Source organism: Thalia democratica, chromosome 2 (assembly GCF_965202585.1).
Source record: "Thalia democratica chromosome 2, ktThaDemo2.hap1.1, whole genome shotgun sequence".
Taxonomy (NCBI): Eukaryota; Metazoa; Chordata; class Thaliacea; order Salpida; family Salpidae; genus Thalia; species Thalia democratica.
Window position 1 is genome coordinate 22,929,593 of NC_139166.1, and position 18,799 is coordinate 22,948,391.

Here is an 18,799-nt window from a genome sequence, read left to right on the forward strand (position 1 = left end):
TTAATTTATATTAATGTTTACCAGTGTATTTACTTTAAGCTATAAAGATAACTCTATTGTAAAACTGTATTTGTAATCAAACAAACCAGATAAAATGTTGGTAAAAAATAAAATCAAAACACATACTAATATGAAGTCATAGTAAATATTTTTCAGCCCATTTAGGTGGTGGTTTTGCAGGCGTTGTATTGAGTCCAGTTTTGAGAATCAAACTAGAAAATTCAGACAATCTTACTGGTGATTTGACTTCTTACACGGTTAAAATTTGAACTAGTTTTAAAGTTGTTGGATTTTTAAATCTATAACTTGTAACAAGCATCAAATCTTTTCTAAACAGGAAAGACTATTTTATATAATGTAGAAAAAGCCTTTTCTATGAATTAGCAGAACAGTGATGAGTAGTTAAGATCTGATGCTAAGTTAAAATTTTATACAAAATCTTACAATCTATTTTTATTCAGTATAAATTAGACACAATTTTTCTCAGCTAGTAAAGTTATAATTACCAATCAATATATAAAAATAGGTTAAACTATCTTACGAATATAAAAAATTATATGACCTTTGAGCAATCGCTAAACACCAGATTTTATTGAAAAAAAAAGTAAATTGAATTAAACTAGATAAGTTTTAAAACTAATGTAGGTAAAATTTTAATTGTTTTTTTTTTCCAATTGAAGCTGATGAAAACAGTCTTTCTAGTGTAAAAACTTTTTCAGGTTTAAAATTTTTTTAATGCTTATAAGTTTGTTGTAAGTAAAAACTCAGTAACGTTTCAGGCGGTTTTGTGGAACTTCGTTGGCGTTTGTGCCATTTTTGTGTGGACAACTTTCCTTAGTGCCTTGTGTTTTTGGTTTTGCTCGAAATTTCGAAATCACCAGTTTTTCATATCAAAAGAAAAGTTCAATAAAAATGAAAACTGCGGTAAAAAAGAAACTGAAAGTCACGGGGACGAAAGTTCGCTTTTAAACTAAATTGAAATTAATAAACATTCTAATAACATTTAATTGTTTATTTTTTAGAGCAAGTAAATTGTATAGAATTCCGTAACAGATACTATTGGAGACAACAAAGAAGAGATTACTTTGATTGAAAATAAAACAACTAATGAAAATATTGAAAACGAGCTAGCCGACCCTAAAACTTTAATCAAGGAGAAAGAAAAGATTGAAAAGTTGAAGCTAATTTATTGGATGCTTTATCAAATAAAAAATCAAAAAATTTCAAACAAAGACAAAAAATTAAAGTAAGCAATCAATTTTAAAAATTAATGACACCTAAAATATTTAATGCTTTGAACTTTGAAGAAAAAAAAAAGTTTCGTTTTACTGTAATTTGAGATTAATAGAAAAAAATTTATTGGTTATAAACGCTCAAAAATTTTTAGACTTCACTCAAAGAGAGATCTAAAATCAAGAAAAGACTCAGATATTCCGAGTACGAGCAAATTAAACACAATCATAACAGAAGATTTCTTAAGAGATTTAAAAGACAGCTTAGCTCCTATGACAAAACCTTTTCAACACTTAGAGACATCAAAAACTGTAGATTTAAATACCACAAATTCCAACGAATATAACAAACACGACCTTAATGAAAACTGTTTAGATAAAAACTCTCTTTCACAATCAGTTTCTCAAATAAAGCTTAGCTTTCAAACTACAAAAAAACTCCCGTCAACGAAACTGACTCGAGCGCCCAGTATACCGAGAAACTTACCAGAGAAGTTCAGTGTAAACAGTATTAGCCTGAAGCAGACTAACAGTTTGATTAAGTATTTAGTTTCACAGCAAAGCTCTAAAATTGATGTCGACATCAACAACATTGCGCGGAAATCCATTGGTGATTTTGTCGCTAAAGGCAAACTAAGTTCACAAGTTTTTGATGATTGCAATGAAGTTGAAGACCTGAAAATAGACAGTCGAGAAAGAAAAGTATCGCTGTCATCGTTTTTAAATAAAATGTAACTAGCAAAATAAATTTCAATTTCATGATATTAACTTTGTTTTATTTATGCCTTAGTCTATCCTATAGTGATAAAAGCTACTAAGTCTAACATTAAAGTGTTTAACTACGGTTTCTTACCTTCAATAGAGACAACACTAGATACAATAAAGTATTTCAAATCAATGTTTCTATACCACCATATTGGGTAATCATTTTAACTAGTATCTAAACTTTTAAAATAAATGTATAGACAGCTTGTGTAATATTCTTTAGTAAAAATACAAACTTCCGTAAATTTAAAGTTTAAATGCATACTTCAGTGAAAGATTTCTGCTTATTGATAACGAACATTAGCACAGAGAAATATAAAGACAGTTATTAAAAACAAAAATTTTAAAACTCAAGTGGGTTATAATAATATATTACAAAAACCTTTTATAGTGTCTATAGTATTACTTAAAAAAATACTTTAAAATAAAATTCAAAGGAATATCAAACTACAACTATGCAACTTCATCAAAACTATATCAACAAAAACTGTTAAATATTAGTAAACAAATACTTACTAATCAAAGCTGTTTAATCATAAAAAACAAAAAAAAAAATTTAACTTATTAACAACTTTAGTTTAGTTTAATCAATCCAAGTGTTTGTTTTTATCGAATAGAATATTCTATTTGTATATTTTTTTAAAATTATACACTTAAACAGATTTCTAATTAAAAAATAAATAAAAAACAAATGTTTTCACGAAAAAAATCTGATAAACAATTAATTAAACAGTAAATAACTTCAAATAACTTAGAAGTTAAATTGTAAATCAGTTTTCAAATGGTTTAAAAGCTTTTTGTAAAAACAATGTTTTTACTTAAACTGCTTTAAATATAACTGATTAAAACAATTCTAAATCTTTACATAAAATTAATAACAAAGTTGTATATAAAATTTTTAAATACAGTTTAGTAATCCCTTTAAAAACTATAAGGAGTAATAAATAAAGTATAAGCTACGATATTCCAAAAAACAATAAAGTCAGAAAGTATTTTGAAAGTATCATTTTACACAAGAAATTGCTTGTTAAAAATATGAATATTTTTAAATAGTTTCAATGTGAGATTTTTATAAATTTAAAATAAAGGTTTCTAAGTACTCCAAATTTTTTATACATAAACTTATCAAAACATTAAAGTTTATATGCAGATCAAAAACTTCAATAAGTTAGTACTTTATTAATATAACAAATTTCATATTAAAAATTATGCATTGGGAATTAATTAAATTTGAGTTGTATATAGTGTAAAAGTTGTTTTTTAAATTTATAAACAAAACTGTTTATCCTAGACTTCTTATCTTATAAACTTGCTTTAAAATATGTAGTAAAACAACTAATTTAATAGTTAAATGGTCTAAATAATTTAAATTATGTAAGTTTCTAATCAAAATTTTGTTTTTTCATAGTTTTAGCCGCTGGTTTTAGGAAATTCATAGTAGTTTAGTACATAGATAGTTTACTTCTAACTAAGAAAACGAAATTAGTTTCTAATCAAACTATTCAATTTGGGCAAAAGTTAAGAAAACCTATAAATAGAAATAAAATTTATTGATATTCTCAATGTACCTGCACACACACTTGGAGGCGACAACAAACAATGAACAAGCACCAATAAGCAAATAAACGTTGACCAACAAAAGAACACTGATACGTCGCGTTATTGTTAGTTTTAACGAGATGTAGAATTGTAAAATTAATGCAGTTGAAGTATTATTTTCAATGCGTGTTTAGTAGCACTTCTTTGTGGGTCGCAAAAAGCTTTTTTATTTTCATTTTTTTCTTAAGAATGAGAAAAAAACAATAACTAAAAGATGTTTTAACTTTAAATATTATGACCTTGAGAAAAAAATTGTATGGCTTTAGTTCAATAAAGGCGTTTAATTGTCGAGAACGCTGCAGTATAAATAATTGATGCAAACGCTTTTTTCTAAAAAAATGATCGTAGACGAAGATAAAAAATTAAAGCTTTTATAACTTTTAAAGAAAGCAAAGTATATAAAAAGCTAAGTAAATGTATTTTTAATGTAAGTAAAAGTTTTCGAGAGTCAAACTTAATCATTGTAGAAAACAAAATATTAAAACATTTTTTTGCATAATTTCAAACAAGATAAACATCATAGCTTCAAAAACAGTTTAGAATAGTATTTGAAAGAGTAGTCACAACGATAGTGTTTTATTTGTACTATTATCTTTAAAACAAAGAAGATAAAGTAGTATCGGATTTATATTCTTTTAATAGCTCATTTGCAATAAAAAACGTAAAATCGAGCTATAAAGTAAAAGTTCTTTGTGAAAATGCTTTTATTTCACACGAACAAAAACTTTTGAACTGTAAACAAAGACTGTATATATTGTTTTTTTTTTACAACAAAGTAAAAGAGTTTCTATTCTTTTTTTTGTTTTTTTGTACTTTGTTGTTTTTTTCAGGTGTGAACTTAAACAGTGAACCAAGATTCAAAAAGTTTTTCTAAGATGAACGCTCTATATATAAATAAGTTTAAAACAAAATTTAGTTAAGTTTTAAGTTTCAACTTTGATAGGTTGTTCGTGATAAATTATAATTGTTATTTTTTTAATTTTATTGCCTACTTAGACTTTATTTAATAAGATATGGCAGAAGGAATATTTCACCCAGAATTTGACAAAGCTGGTAAAAAGGCTGGAATGCAAATATGGAGAATTGAAGTAAGAAATTGGTTTTAATAAGTTAATACTAACCTGTTTTTAATCGTAATTTTTTCATGTGTTTTATTTTACTTCTTTAATTGATTTCAGTTTAACTATACTTTTCTACCAAATATATATTTTTAAAATCACTTTAAAAATACTTTCAACTTAAACTACTACATTTTTTACTTCTTATAACTACAACTAAAACAAAATTCATCGTGATTTTAAGTAGGTAAAAATGGATTCTAAAGTACATTTAAAGTGTCTGTAAAAGCCGTTATTAATTATGACGTCATATAGGATATGGAGATGAAACCGATTCCAGGGAAAAACTACGGCCACTTTTTCATTGGAGACGCGTACATTGTGCTTCATGTAAGTAACTATCATATTTTGTTATAAACACAAGTAGTGTTTATTTATGAACTATATTTCAGTCGAAAGCTTCGGGATCAAGATTTTCGTACCGTCTTCACTTTTGGTTGGGAAATGATTCAAGTCAGGACGAGCAAGGTCTGTATGAATATTCTATTAAAATTATAGTATTGTTTTATTTACTGGAAAAAAATACAGTGTGTTTAAAGTTTAGATAGAAAATTAAAAAAAAAGTTGGTAGCATTGGTTTGCCTTTAAAACATTTCGTTTATTAAAAAAAAAGTTAAATTGGCAAAAAAAAAAAAGGAAAATCATAGTTATACAATAAATAAACTTTTATCTTGTTCAATTTGTTAAAAATATAATGTTATAATAAATTTTAAACTAAAAATTTAAATGGTGGAAATTAAATTTGTCAGAAGTTGTACTTTTAACTTTTCATATACTAATAATAAGTTTCGTACTAAATCCAAAATTAAAAATTAAATTTTCTTAATAGAGTAAATGAACTTAAGTTTAATTATATACATTTTATAGCTAGCCTTACTATACCATTAACAATAAAGTTCTAATTATCAGTAACTTAGTTTTATAATGATTAATATCAAACGAAATTTGGAATTTATTTAAGATTCAATTGTCAGGTTTTTACAAACTTGATTAACATGCACCTTTATTTTAAAAGTATAAGTTTTCAAACATCATATTTCAATACAAAATGCTGAACAGCTCAAAAAACTTAAATAAACTTATTCTTAAACTGTTTGTTTTAAGTCAGAGGTTATACTGTTATTGAACAAAATACTCTTATTTTTAAATAGTTATAAAGCAAAAAATATTTAAAACTAATACTTAAATAATACCACAGGAGCAGCTGCAATGCTTGCCACCCAGCTCGATGATTTCCTGGGTGGAGATCCGATTCAGTACAGGGAAACCCAGCATCACGAAAGTGAAACTTTCAAAAGCTACTTCAAAAGTGGAATAACGTTGGTTGTTTAGTAATTAAAATTGTATTAAATTTTTTGTTCATAGATGTAAAACGTGTTCTTTAACATCATAAACAAAGTTTTTAGACTGTTTGTAAAGCATTTTATTGTTTATACTTTACTTTATTTTAACTATATTGTTTGAACATAAACAAATCAAGACAATTTTACGGTATTATTATAACATGACGAAGACAAACTTTTTGACGTTTTTATTTTTTTAGACTCATAAATAAAGAAAAAGTAAAGTTTTCTCACGTTTTACTAGTCTATTACTGTAAAGCTAATAGGAAGTAATCTGCGCGATTTAATTTTTAGAATTCCAATTTTTTTATGATTTAAACGTATGGTATTATAGTAATTAAGTGAGTTAAAAATATGCAGGATAGAAAAATTAGCATGGCATAGTATAGCTTAAGTACATTAAGATATTTAGGCCTATTTGGATATTTTTGTGAATACATAAAAGTTCCATCACATCGACTTTAATAACTCATACATTTTATTTCAATAATGTTGTTATAAAAGCAATATTTTTTTTTGTAATTTTTATTTATAACTTTTTAAAATACTATTTAAAAAATTTCAATAGAAAAAAGCATATATTATACAAAAAAGCCTACATTCAAACTCATACTAATTTGTAGTGTAATTATTATTACTTTTGATCTACAAATTACGAAAAAAAATAGTTACAAGAAAGGAGGTCACGCCTCGGGATTCCACCACGTGGAAACGAACCAATTCAACGTGAAGAGACTGCTGCACGTCAAAGGGAGGAAGAATGTCACCGCCGTGGAAGTCGACTTCGCGTGGAGCAGTTTCAACCTCGGGGATGTTTTCATCGTGGACCTGGGCAAGATCATCATCCAGTGGAACGGGCCTGAAAGCAATCGAATGGAAAGATTAAAGGTTTTAGAACTTTTTTAACATTGTGCTTATCGTAGTCAATAATAAAAAAATTAAAAATAGTGTTGTATGAAACCGTTTTGAATATTTAAAGTATTTCGTGTCAATTATTTTTGATATTTATTATAAATGTTTATATACTTTTAAAATCTAAAACTTTTATTACTGTTTCTTAATAAACACATAAAATAAATGTTATGTTTGCACTGTAATTTAACTTTCATTTTCATATTTTTTTTTAGTTTTAAATTCAAAGTTAATACGAAACATAGTTTTCTTTAAAGTATATAAATAAAATTAGCTGCACTATTTTAATTTAAGTACTTAATATTATTTTTAGTATCTTACACCTTAATGAAGCTACAATTAAAAATTAGTATTGATGTTTGCACAAATTTGTTTGTGTATTTGCTTAAAAGCGCAAGTGTTGTTTATCAATTATCTAATTTCTTTTTAATGTTTTCTGGAAAGCAAATTGATAGCTAATCGTGTGAGATAAGCATTTAACGTAAACGCACTGTATTACTTCATCGGCAAAATTAATGATTAACAAATTCATGGTCATTACTAATAATTACAAAGCTAAAATGCGCACTTTTTTTTTGAGTAAAATTTAAAACAAGGTTTAGTAGAAACCGACTTAAAAATTATTTATAAAATAACCTGTAAAAATTATTAAAAATGTTTTTAAAACAACATAATGATGTGTAAAGCAAAACAAACCGTTATCCTACAATGTATACAAAAATATTTTTTATAAACAAAACTGAGTTATTTTTTAACTCGAAACTTTTGAAAATACTTTCAAGTTCAGTATCTAAACTTGATGTTTCTAGGGCACGAAGATGGCCAAGGACGTCAGGGATAATGAGAGAGCGGGAAGGGCTCAGGTCTACATCGTGGACGGGGAAAATGAGAGAGGAGAGAAGGCCGCGTTTGACGTCAGTTGAAATAAAAAATAATAATTTAAAATTTTGTTTTGAAATAAAGAAAACAATAATGAATTCTTTGAATTATCGAAAATACATTTACAGTATTTATGATTGCGAAAAGTGAAACGAAACCTGTTTAAACTTTGTTCTTGAGCGTTGAAAAGTGAAAGTAATGATTTTGGAGAAGCACCAAGACTTAAGTTTTATTGTAATTATTAAATTTTTAGGGCATGGTTAAAATTCTCGGAGCGAAGCCTTCGACCTTAGCAAACGCCGTCCCTGACGAGAAAGCATCCAGAGACAGATTGAGCAACCTAAAACTTTTTCAGTAAGTTTTTTTTTGTAAAAGAAATATTTTAAATCAGTTTTTAAAGTTTTTATTTTTAGTTTGTCAGTTTTTATTTGTAACGTACTTGCATTTCAACTATCCTTTTTTTTTATAGCTTAAGAAATCATGAATGAAATACATAGATAAAACTTGTTAAGTTATCTAAAAATTGTGCTTCTCTATTTTATCGTAATAACACAATTTAGGCTAGCAAAAACAGTTGCACATGGGCTTGTTTTAAGTACATCTTTTTAAAATCTCTTTAGCTTTTTGTTATTGGAGCTTTTTATTTACATTTTCTTAAGCATTTTCAGTCTTACAGTTAACGCCCACATAAAAAAAACGTTTATTTATTTAACAATGATTGATTCATAAAACATTAAAATATTTTTTTTTATACTTTTGATGATTTTTTAAAGCACCTTTCAAAATTTAGTTTTTTCTTTTAAGGCATATTTTTGAAATAAGGGACTTTATTAAGTCAAAACTTTTATTTATGAATTTAAATTTAGCACTTGATGTATAAAAAACCTCGATTAAAGATACATCTGCATCTCTAAATAAAGTGCGTGTAGTTGTTTAAATACATTGTTGCCTTCCATTAATAATATAAAATTATTTGATCTGTAGTTTAAAAGTTAAATCGAACTAAGTCATTATTAGTTAATGAAAAATGAAAAAAAAAAACAGTAATCTAATAACTTTTAGTTTACAAAAATTTAATAAGCCCTTTTCTTCCATTCATATTATTAAAAGACGAAACTGTTTTTAGTTACAAAACTTTAAAAAAATTAATAAAAAATTCTGAACTGAAAAAGATCATGTATAGAAAACATCTTATAACAAATTGCAAAACTGATTACAAAAAACATCTATAGTGGTAAAAATGAAATCTTTTTCAATAATTCTCTTTAATATTTAATTGTTTTTATTATCTTTAATTAAAATATAAAGTCTTTTATTGTATAAGTAACAGCTCTATAAAAGTTATCTTTAAATAAACTTAAAACTAAATCCAAATTTTGTGGCTGCTTTTAGGTTTGTTATGCTTTCTATTCATAAATAAATAAATATACTTAGCTTTCTAGATATTAGATTGACTGTAAAAGATTTTAAAATTCAAAAATTACGAAACATACAATATGCTTATACTCAACAATATTCTACAGTGTTTCAGACGACTCAGGTCAACTGACCGTTCAGGAAGTTGCCACGAAACCTCTGACGCAGGACTTGCTCAACCATAACGTTAGTTAAACAAAGTAAAGTTTTTATTTATGCTTACAAAGCAAAATTAGAAGGTCCACTATTTATTAACACTGTATTTTATTATTACAACCACATTTTTTTTAGGATTGCTACATCCTGGATCAGGGAGGCGCGAAAGTTTACGTTTGGAAGGGAAAACACGCAACTCCAGAAGAACGATCTGGAGCCATGGCAAGAGCTTTGGTTTGTTTTTAAATTCTTAATATTTTTTTTTATAAAATAAAGCTCAAAAATAAATTTTAAGGTAATATACAAATAACAAACAAAATAGTTGATAAATCAATCAAACTTGGCACTGTTTACTTAGAGAAACATAATTGAGTCGAATTCACTAAGGTGAAAATAAAAGATACATCAATGACAGGTCATTAAACTAAATACAATGCAAAAAAAATTATATTCTTCTTACTTCATCATCTTTGTAATTAAAGTAAACAATAGTTGTAGCGTTAAATATACCAAATATTTTTCGCTGAGTTCCACTGCCTTATTAGTACTTTGGCTTGCTTTTCGACCTTCATGTGATGTCATAATGCCGTACTGAAACACACCTATGTTTGCTTAAATCGGAAAAGTCGCTTAGGTTCGATAAGGAATAAAAATAGTTGAAAAACTGTTTTGAAGTAATAATTAATCACCTTTTAACTTAAACCGCAAAACCGAGTTTTATAAATAAAGTACCTTTTTTTACCACCTTTCATCAAAAAATGTCTTTAAAAAAATAAATAAAACCAGTAACCTACTATAAATGATCACTAATTTACACTTCGATTTTTTTTTCAGGGCTACATGGCTGCCAAACAGTATGACCACCACACTCAGGCCGAGACGGTTCCGGACGGCAGCGAATCCATGCAGTTCAAGCAGCTGTTCAAGAGCTGGCGCGTCAAGGGAGAAACCGTCGGTCGCGGTTCGGTGCACACCAAAGGGAGAATAGGTTAGCTGGTGTTTTTGACAGCTTCGTTACATGAATTCACTTTTCCTTTTGTACAAAAACAAGCAAACAGCCATTGTGCTGAAAGTGTGCGCTAATGATTCAGCAAATAAAATGAATGCGATTGTTCAATACGTTTTGTGTAAACACACAACCAAAATGTTATTTTACCCAAAACATTTTCGAAATTCTTAGAACTAAACTGATAATTACAAAGCGGGTACTTTTGTTTAGTCATGAGGGAAAAATTCTCAAAACTATAGTAAAAAAAATACTCTATTTTATTAATACGTACTACACTAATATTGGTATTTATTTAAATAGATAAATGTTTTTAAAGAAACTTAGAAGCTTTAAAAACTTTAAAGACATAATTATCACTTCAAAAAACACTAAAAACAATTTATTAATTTTTTACTTTATTTACAAACAAACAGCTAAGGTGAAACACGTGAAATTCGATGCAACCAGCATGCATGCGGAACCGCAACTAGCAGCACAACACAGGATGGTCGATGACGGCAGCGGTGACGTTGAGGTATGACGTCATAGTTACTTCTTTAGAAGTTACCTATATCAACTTATAACCTGCACGATTTTGCTAAAAATTTTAGTATAGTACTAAGAAGTAAAAAATGAATAAATCTGCAATTTTTTTTTTACAAAATAAAACTAGTTTTGATAAAGTAAAAGTTATTGATGGCTGGATGAAAATATAGATTAAGTAATTTTTAATGACAAGTTATAGTCAACTATTGAAAATCAGATTTGGAGAATTGAGGGCAGTGAGCTCGTTCCAGTGAATAAGAAGGCCTACGGACAGTTCTACGGTGGAGACTGCTACGTTGTTTTGTACACTTACGAAAATGCTGGAAGGAAACAGTACATCATTTACTTTTGGCAGGTACAATCATGCAAAAAATATATATGTATTGTACTTTAAAATGCTATTTATCAAAATATTGGTTCAGATAAATCATCTTTCTTAAATATTTTAAATGTCACTCAGGGAAGACATGCGACTCAAGATGAGATTGCGGCTTCCGCCTTCCACACGGTTGCTCTTGACGATAAGTACGGTGGAGCCCCTGTACAAGTTCGCGTTGTCATGGGAAAGGAACCCAAGCACTTCATGGCAATGTTCAAGGGTCAAATGATCATTTACGAGGTTAAAACTTGTTAACACCTAATTTACTTAGTTTTAACTATAAAAAGACTAATACACGTAAAATATACTGTGAATGTTTCTTTTAGGGAGGCACTTCGAGGGAAGGAGGTCAGAGTGAGGACTCTCCGATCAGGCTCTTCCAAGTCAAGGGATCAGATCATCTCAACACCAAAGCAATCGAAGTTAAAGTAGCGTAAGTTTTTATTCTTTCTCAAAAACCTAATAGTACTTTTATTAAAAAAATTTATATTAACAACCTGGGTTATTAAAAATCTACAAAAGTTGTTTAACCACATTAAAAATGATCACAGAGCTGCTTCGTTGAACTCGAACGACGTGTTCTTGCTGAAGTCGCCGAAGAACGTGTGGATGTGGTGCGGAAAAGGGTGCAGCGGCGACGAGAGAGAAATGACAAAGCATCTCGCCACCGTCATTTCCAAACGGTTTTTAGAAAAGTATTAATAAACTAGTAGACTTGTATTGGATACGTAAAAACAATTGCTTAATATCCTCAAAGCACAATAGTTATTTTTTTGATTCAATTTGATTTGAGGTTGTAGCTGCCTTAGCAAAAAAAAAGATATAATTTTTAAAGCCAGATTTTTCAAAAACTCTTTTTACTAGTTTAATTTCGCGACCCTAAAAAAACACTGGAATTGTAACAAAATGCTCATATAACAAAAACTGATTGAATTTAATTGACAATTTAGAAAACGAAATCTTTCAACAGCGACATCGAAACGTTGTCGGAGGGGACCGAGCCCGCCCTGTTCTGGGCCACGCTGGGAGGGAAAGCCCCTTATGCGGACAGCGGAAGGATGCAGGAGGAAGAGGGGGAGGACCACGTGAGGTTGTTCGAGTGCAGCAACGCGAGCGGCAACTTCAGGTGCGAGGAGATTGCAGAGTTCACTCAGGAGGACCTTGACGAGGACGACGTCATGCTGCTTGACAGCGGATCTGAAGTTTGTAGTTGATTATTCTCCTGATATCTGTTTTTGCAGACTAATAAGAATATAAGATGCGTTTTTGTTTTAAAGTTCTTGCAGATTAACCTACAAGTTAGCAATTTAGAAGATATAACGCTCGCCGTGTATTTTCAGCTAAAAACAAACTTTTAAAATACAATAAATAAAGTTTGTGATAAAAATAAACAATTACAAGTGCTTTATTATTGCTTAAACAATAAAATTTCTATAACAATTACAAAAGCTTTATTATTGCTTAATTTATCAATTTTTTGTTATAGATAATATTCTTATATTGGTTATTACAGTTACAGTAGACTACCGCTGAAGTACGCACTTTTTTTGGTACGCACCCCGCCTTAAGTACGCACTTATCTAGAAAGACAAAAAAAAGTTCTTAAATTTTTATATATTTTTTATAAATTTTATATATATTTTTATCAAATTTAGCCAGTGACTTTCACAACTTTTAAACTAGGGTTTGTAATCCTGAGTAGTCTAAATGGCTTGAGGATGTGACAGTCCTGTTATTAAATGTTAATAAAATAAACACTTATGTAGTGGTTGCAGAAAAGTGAAAAGAATAATGATATTTGAGCTGTAATGCTATAAAATAAATAAATAAATCTAGATGATAAAGTTAAAAAAACCTGCAAATACAACATAGTTAAGCCATAGTTTAATTTTAATGTACACACATTGATATTTTGAAAATGTTTGGTAAACACAATATAGTTCGGTACTTTTCCTCTAACAAAACAAAATATGGAATATATTGATTAATATTCTTTTTTATATCATTGATTTACATTGACTTTCTATATCAAATGCATGTATTCATTATGTAGAAAATTTTTATAGTAAAAATTAATCATTTTAAAATCTATTAAAAAATTTTGCAGATTAGAATTATGTATTAAATGTTATTTAAAATTAAAAGCATGTTTATTTGGCTTAATTATTTTGTGGCTAGTTATAAGAAAGAAAACAAACAACTAAGTTTCATATTATACTATTTCGTCAAAAAGTACGCACTACCCGTGCTAAGTACGCACTTTTTGGTCGGGTTCAATTTGCGTACTTAAGCGGTAGTCTACTGTATTTTAAATAACTCCAGACCGCGTGCTCAACCTTTTTTTTAATTGACCCGCAACTTATAAAGGCTGCCGACTCCTGAGTATAACCAAAGTTTTGGTGGTCTAAGTATACATACAAGTAGTTTGAAAAAAGTCTTTAAACACTTTAAAGTAATTTCATAAGAACCTAACTTAATATTTAAAATCAAGGGTCGAAAAACTGCTGCCCTTAAGCTTTATAGTAAAGTAAAATTTTAAGGGAAAGAAATATAATGTAAAAAAAATCAATCTTAGAAATGTAGTGTGCAATTTATAAATTGCATTTTTTTGCTTATGATAGAGCTGCTTTTAAAGTTTACATAATTATAGATTGCTCGTATGTATTTTTTCATGAAAAGTTGCTAGTCCTATTCTAGATTATTTTAACTATAACTAAAATTAATTAAGTTTTAAAAATTGCGAACATTTTATTTACTTAATTTTTTTTAAAGAAAAGTCAAAAAAGTCTTAAGTATATTTGTAATGATATAATTTAACGTACTTTTTTAAAACTTTAATAGAATTTATTTTCAAACAAAACTTAAATTTTTATGTATTTTCGGATATTTATTACTTTGATTATCCTTAAAACTGCTTTATTAATCTACTTAAGTTATCTAATCAATTTTGTTTAAAAAAGGTGTTCTTGTGGATCGGTAAGGGATCGAACAAGCAGGAGCAGCAGGAATCGGTTCTGGCTGCGGTGAACTACCTGAGAACGGACCCCACGGGTTCCAGGGATCCGCACACCCCCATCATAAAGGTGAAGCAGGGATTCGAACCTCCAACTTTCACCGGGTGGTTCATGGCCTGGGATCCTTCCAAGTGGAGCGTCAGTTGATTTGTTTGGGATAACTGAATTTTAATTGTGATTCTTTTCTAGCTTTCAATTAATCTAACATGTGCTCTATTTTTTAAAGAGCTTGAATTTCTATTGGTCTAAGAGTTTAAAAACTTTAAACAAATATTACACTAAATTAAATTCTATTTATTATTCAAATCTTTTTTTACTTGTAACACTTAAAACTACAAAATCATAATAGAAAAACTCATACAATGTACCAAATAGTTCTATTACGCAGGAAAACAAGTCGTACGACCAGCTGAAGAAGGAGTTGGGAGGTAAGGAGGACGTTTTCGAGCACGTCATCGCATCACTGTCCGCAACCACCATGAACGGGGGCGTCCCCCAACCAGCAGCTGAAGAAAAGAGCCAATCAGCGCCCAGCTCCGCTCCGATCAAGGATTTCTATTCGCTGGAAGAGCTGACCGAGGCGGAATTGCCCGAAGGACTCGATTTGCAAAGAAAAGAGGTAAAACTTGAGATGTTCTAAAACGTTTATGTCTAGATTTGTTGAAAAAAAGTGGTGGCAATGTTAGAAATCTTTTATAATCAACTATCCTTTGAGTAAATTAGATCCACAGAAGTTAGTGGTTCAATGATATGTTTGAAAAATCATTATTAGTTTTCAAACACCATAATAAATTTTATTAAACATAGGTACAATTGACAAGACTTAATATATAGTATAACGTTATTATTTTTTGAAAATAAAGTAATATTTAGGTAAAAATTTGAAAGTGCTATGGTTAAACTAAGCAAGAATTTGTTGTATTTAAAGAGTAATAAACAAAATATAAACAAACACTTCTTTAGCTCGCAGTTAAATTTTTCGTAACTTAATATTAAAACTATTTTTAATAACAACATAAAACAAACTATTTCGAATTACTTTTATATTTTTTTGCTTGGTTTAAAACAATAAGTTACAAGAAAATTTAATTATGCTTCAAACTAACATACAAGTCATACTTTCATTTACAATATATATTTTATTATATGGAAACCTTTCTTCTTATTTTTTTTTACAGATCTTAATATACTTTTAAAGCACTTTTAATATCGTGTTTTTAATTCTACAGCAATAGGTGTATAAGACTCGAGACACAAAAGTATAGTAAACTAAACATATTTACATGAGTTTAACTTTTTCAATTATCTAACTCCAGGCTTATCTGACTGACGAAGATTTCGAGGAACTGTTCGGTATGGACAAAGACGCTTTCACGAACATACCCAAGTGGAGACAAGACGTACTTAGGAAGAAGCACAAACTTTTCTAATGCTAACTAACATCTTGTTTACTTTAAGCTACAGTTTGTGGATTGTGACAAGTAGATAAAGATTTTCTTCTTTGTAATTGATGAGTTGAAAAAGTTAAAAAAAAAAATAATTTCTCGCTCATGTTTATTTAAAGTATGTTTTCTTATTAATGAATTTACTATCCGTTTTTCTAATACTTTTTTGTTTTGAGATATGGTTTCGTAAACTGTCTATTTAGTAACTGCAATCTTTCTTATTTTTTGTGCATTAAGCGTTCATTCCAAAAAAAGCTCGTACTTTCAAATTTTACTTATGTGTATCGTTGAAAAAAAACTGGGAAAGTGATATTTTGTGTTGTGATTTAAAAGCTAAGCTAGTTTAAATATTTAAGAAAGGCCACTTAACGACCTTGAGAACACTATATTTGTTTAGTAATTAATCAAAACCAGTACGAAAGTAAGAAGTGTTTTCACATAATCATGCAAATAGCTGTATAAATCACAAGTACTTTTTACAGCAAATTTTTTTCAAAAATTGTTGTAAAAAATTCTTTATAAAAAGTAATTTTGCAATAGGTTCAAGGTACTGTAAATGTTCAATACCGGCAATAAGTTAAACATTAATAAAAATCGTCATTAATGGCTTTCAAATTGTAAACAAAGCATTCAAATTGTAAATAAAACATTAAAACTTTTATTATTATCGTAAAAATGAAACAAAATAAACAGCAGAGAAGCTCAAATAAAAAAGTCACATATTGCTAGCTTTATTTGATTTCAAACCTAAAAAAAATTATATCGGTTGAATTATTTTAATAATTTAAAACTTAATTGTCGTCTTTTTTGCTTTTGACGTAAGTTTTTACAGGCTTCACAACTGTTCCTATGTTCTGTATTGATTTTTGAATGAGTGAAACTGAAAAAAAAACATGTTTATAAGGAATTTTAATTGTTTAAAACTTAGATATATATATACAGTTTAATATATGAATAAAAAAATTATACAAAGTTTAGTGCAGTCAAAAAAATTATAAACTGATTTTTTGTATATAGTTACTTATAACGAATAACAAAAAACATATAAATTAAAAAATATTGAGTAAAAAACCTGTATACCCAGAAGTAACTCTTGAAAAATTATTTTCACCGATTTTATGTTGGCTAGTATTTTGTTTGGGCGTTATTTCAATTTTTTTAATTGCTGCTTTTCTTCGTGGATTTTTAAGGGTGTTTAAACCTCCTTTGTATCTATTTAGAAGTTAAAGCTTTATATTAACAAAGAATTGTTCATAATATTACCGTATTATATTTATTGGTTGTTGAAACAGAATTAAGACCTTCATGTGCAGTAAAAATTGTATTTCATCAAAGCACCTTATTAAATGATATAGTTTTTTTTATTGCAAAATTTATTATAAAACAGTGTGAAATAAACTGTACAAAATGTAAAATATAATTGTTTTTACAGATTTTTCAAAAAAATAAAAAATTTGATATATAAGACTGCAGTAATTTAATAATTTGAGCTTTTAACTTATGATTGAATAAGTTATATTGGGTTAAAAAGAAGAATATTGTTTAATTAAAATTATTTATGTCAAAAATTACTTAACAATTAATCCACTAGAACTTTAAAAAAAGCTTTTCAACACACTAAACGAAACAAAATTTATATTATTTTTAATTAGGAAAACTACCATACATAGATACTCAAGTGTAGCAATATAATGTTACAAAAAGTAAACAAATTTTAAAACATTTTTTTGGACTATTAATAGTTAATAATAGTAACTAAGATTTTCATTATTTTTACGGAAATTTTATTATTCGCAGAACGTGCAGTTGAATTTTATAATAAACACAACAACAGGCTAACAACAATCGTATTGTGTTACATTTTTGATCAGCTCAACTCACAACTTTTGGGAAGAAATTTGAGATTTGCACTTGTTGAAGGTTTTTGCGCTAGTTTTGGAAATGTTCAACACGCTGTTCAAATCCCTTCTGAACTGTTGTTTGGCCTGAAAGTGCATGATGCGTTTACTTAAACCTTATACTAATAATTTTAATAACAAAAGAACACTCAGTTATTGTTTTGTAGTTGAATTCAAATGAAATAATTAAATGTTTTTGATAACTAGTGTTAGTATTTACCTAAGACTACAATTTGATGACTAATGCTTTAACTCAGCCATTGATCTGTTTTAATTTTTTTTAATATGCTGACCATTCATTAACCAGTAGCAACTCAATTTACTGTGCGTACAAAACTTAGTACCTAGATTTTAAATTTTTTAGTAATTTATAATTAAATCATTGAAACTATTCTAGAATATTTTAGTCTCACAATCATAACTAATTAGTTCAAACTAATGTACACTTATGTTCACTTTCAGTAACACCGATTTCAACGGAAAAACAGATAGGGTTGCCAAATGTCTTGGCAAGTTTTCTCCAGGTTTTCAAAATTTCCTCCAGGTTTTTAAAAGTACACATTTTTCGGTCTACTTTTAGTTTAAAGTTAAGCTAAAAGTAATAAACTGTATTATATAGTATAAAAACATTGAGAAGATACTGTAAAAATACTTTAAATATGTTTTTGGATAAAAAAATTGATGATGACAAACAACTTTTATCTATATGATAGATTTTTTGTGTCAAATCGTAATTTTACTACTGAACATGTTAAAATAGTTAAAATACCAGGTTTAGTAACTAGTAATTTTTCTTCAAAATTCCATGTTTTTCCAGGTTTTTTTTTTTCAAATTTTTTCAAGTTCCAGGATTTTCAAGATTTTTTAGCCTAAGTTTTCAAATCCAGGTTTTTTTGGTAACCCTGAACAAAGTAAACACTATAGTATTTAAACAACAACGATTATTTGATCCTACTCACTACTACTATTGATACAAATCAAACTCACGATGGAAATGTTCTTGTCAATGTGAAAGGAAGGTATTATTTCAGCGTCTATTTGCTTCTGTAGGCAGGAGGACAGCGGTGACTTGGCGTCTTCGCTCCTACTGCTCATCTTCGATTTTGCCT

The 18,799-nt window shown here is 28.1% G+C and overlaps 1 protein-coding gene across 1 annotated transcript; it reads left to right on the forward strand.

Annotated features, from left to right (window-relative positions):
* Positions 1-4,593: 4,593 nt before the first annotated feature.
* LOC145829318 (villin-1-like) lies at positions 4,594-15,864 on the forward strand. Its single transcript, XM_082937083.1, has 19 exons — positions 4,594-4,684; positions 4,970-5,044; positions 5,107-5,182; positions 5,913-6,033; positions 6,726-6,945; positions 7,779-7,883; positions 8,102-8,202; positions 9,372-9,450; positions 9,556-9,654; positions 10,255-10,408; positions 10,843-10,943; positions 11,172-11,309; positions 11,415-11,573; positions 11,660-11,766; positions 11,885-12,016; positions 12,304-12,535; positions 14,294-14,485; positions 14,736-14,966; positions 15,664-15,864. The coding sequence occupies exons 1-19, from the start codon at positions 4,610-4,612 to the stop codon at positions 15,775-15,777; spliced, it is 2,511 nt and encodes an 836-aa protein (XP_082793209.1). The 5' UTR covers positions 4,594-4,609; the 3' UTR covers positions 15,778-15,864.
* Positions 15,865-18,799: the final 2,935 nt, after the last annotated feature.

What these genes read in the sequence shown, in the direction of transcription:
- LOC145829318 (XM_082937083.1), top strand. Translation starts at nt 4,610, where the DNA reads ATGGCAGAAGGAATATTTCACCCAGAATTTGACAAAGCTGGTAAAAAG. An exon ending in ACGGCAGCGGTGACGTTGAG is followed by an intron (nt 10,944 to 11,171) that starts GTATGACGTCAT and finishes ATTGAAAATCAG; the next exon opens with ATTTGGAGAATTGAGGGCAG. An exon ending in GTCAAATGATCATTTACGAG is followed by an intron (nt 11,574 to 11,659) that starts GTTAAAACTTGT and finishes TGTTTCTTTTAG; the next exon opens with GGAGGCACTTCGAGGGAAGG.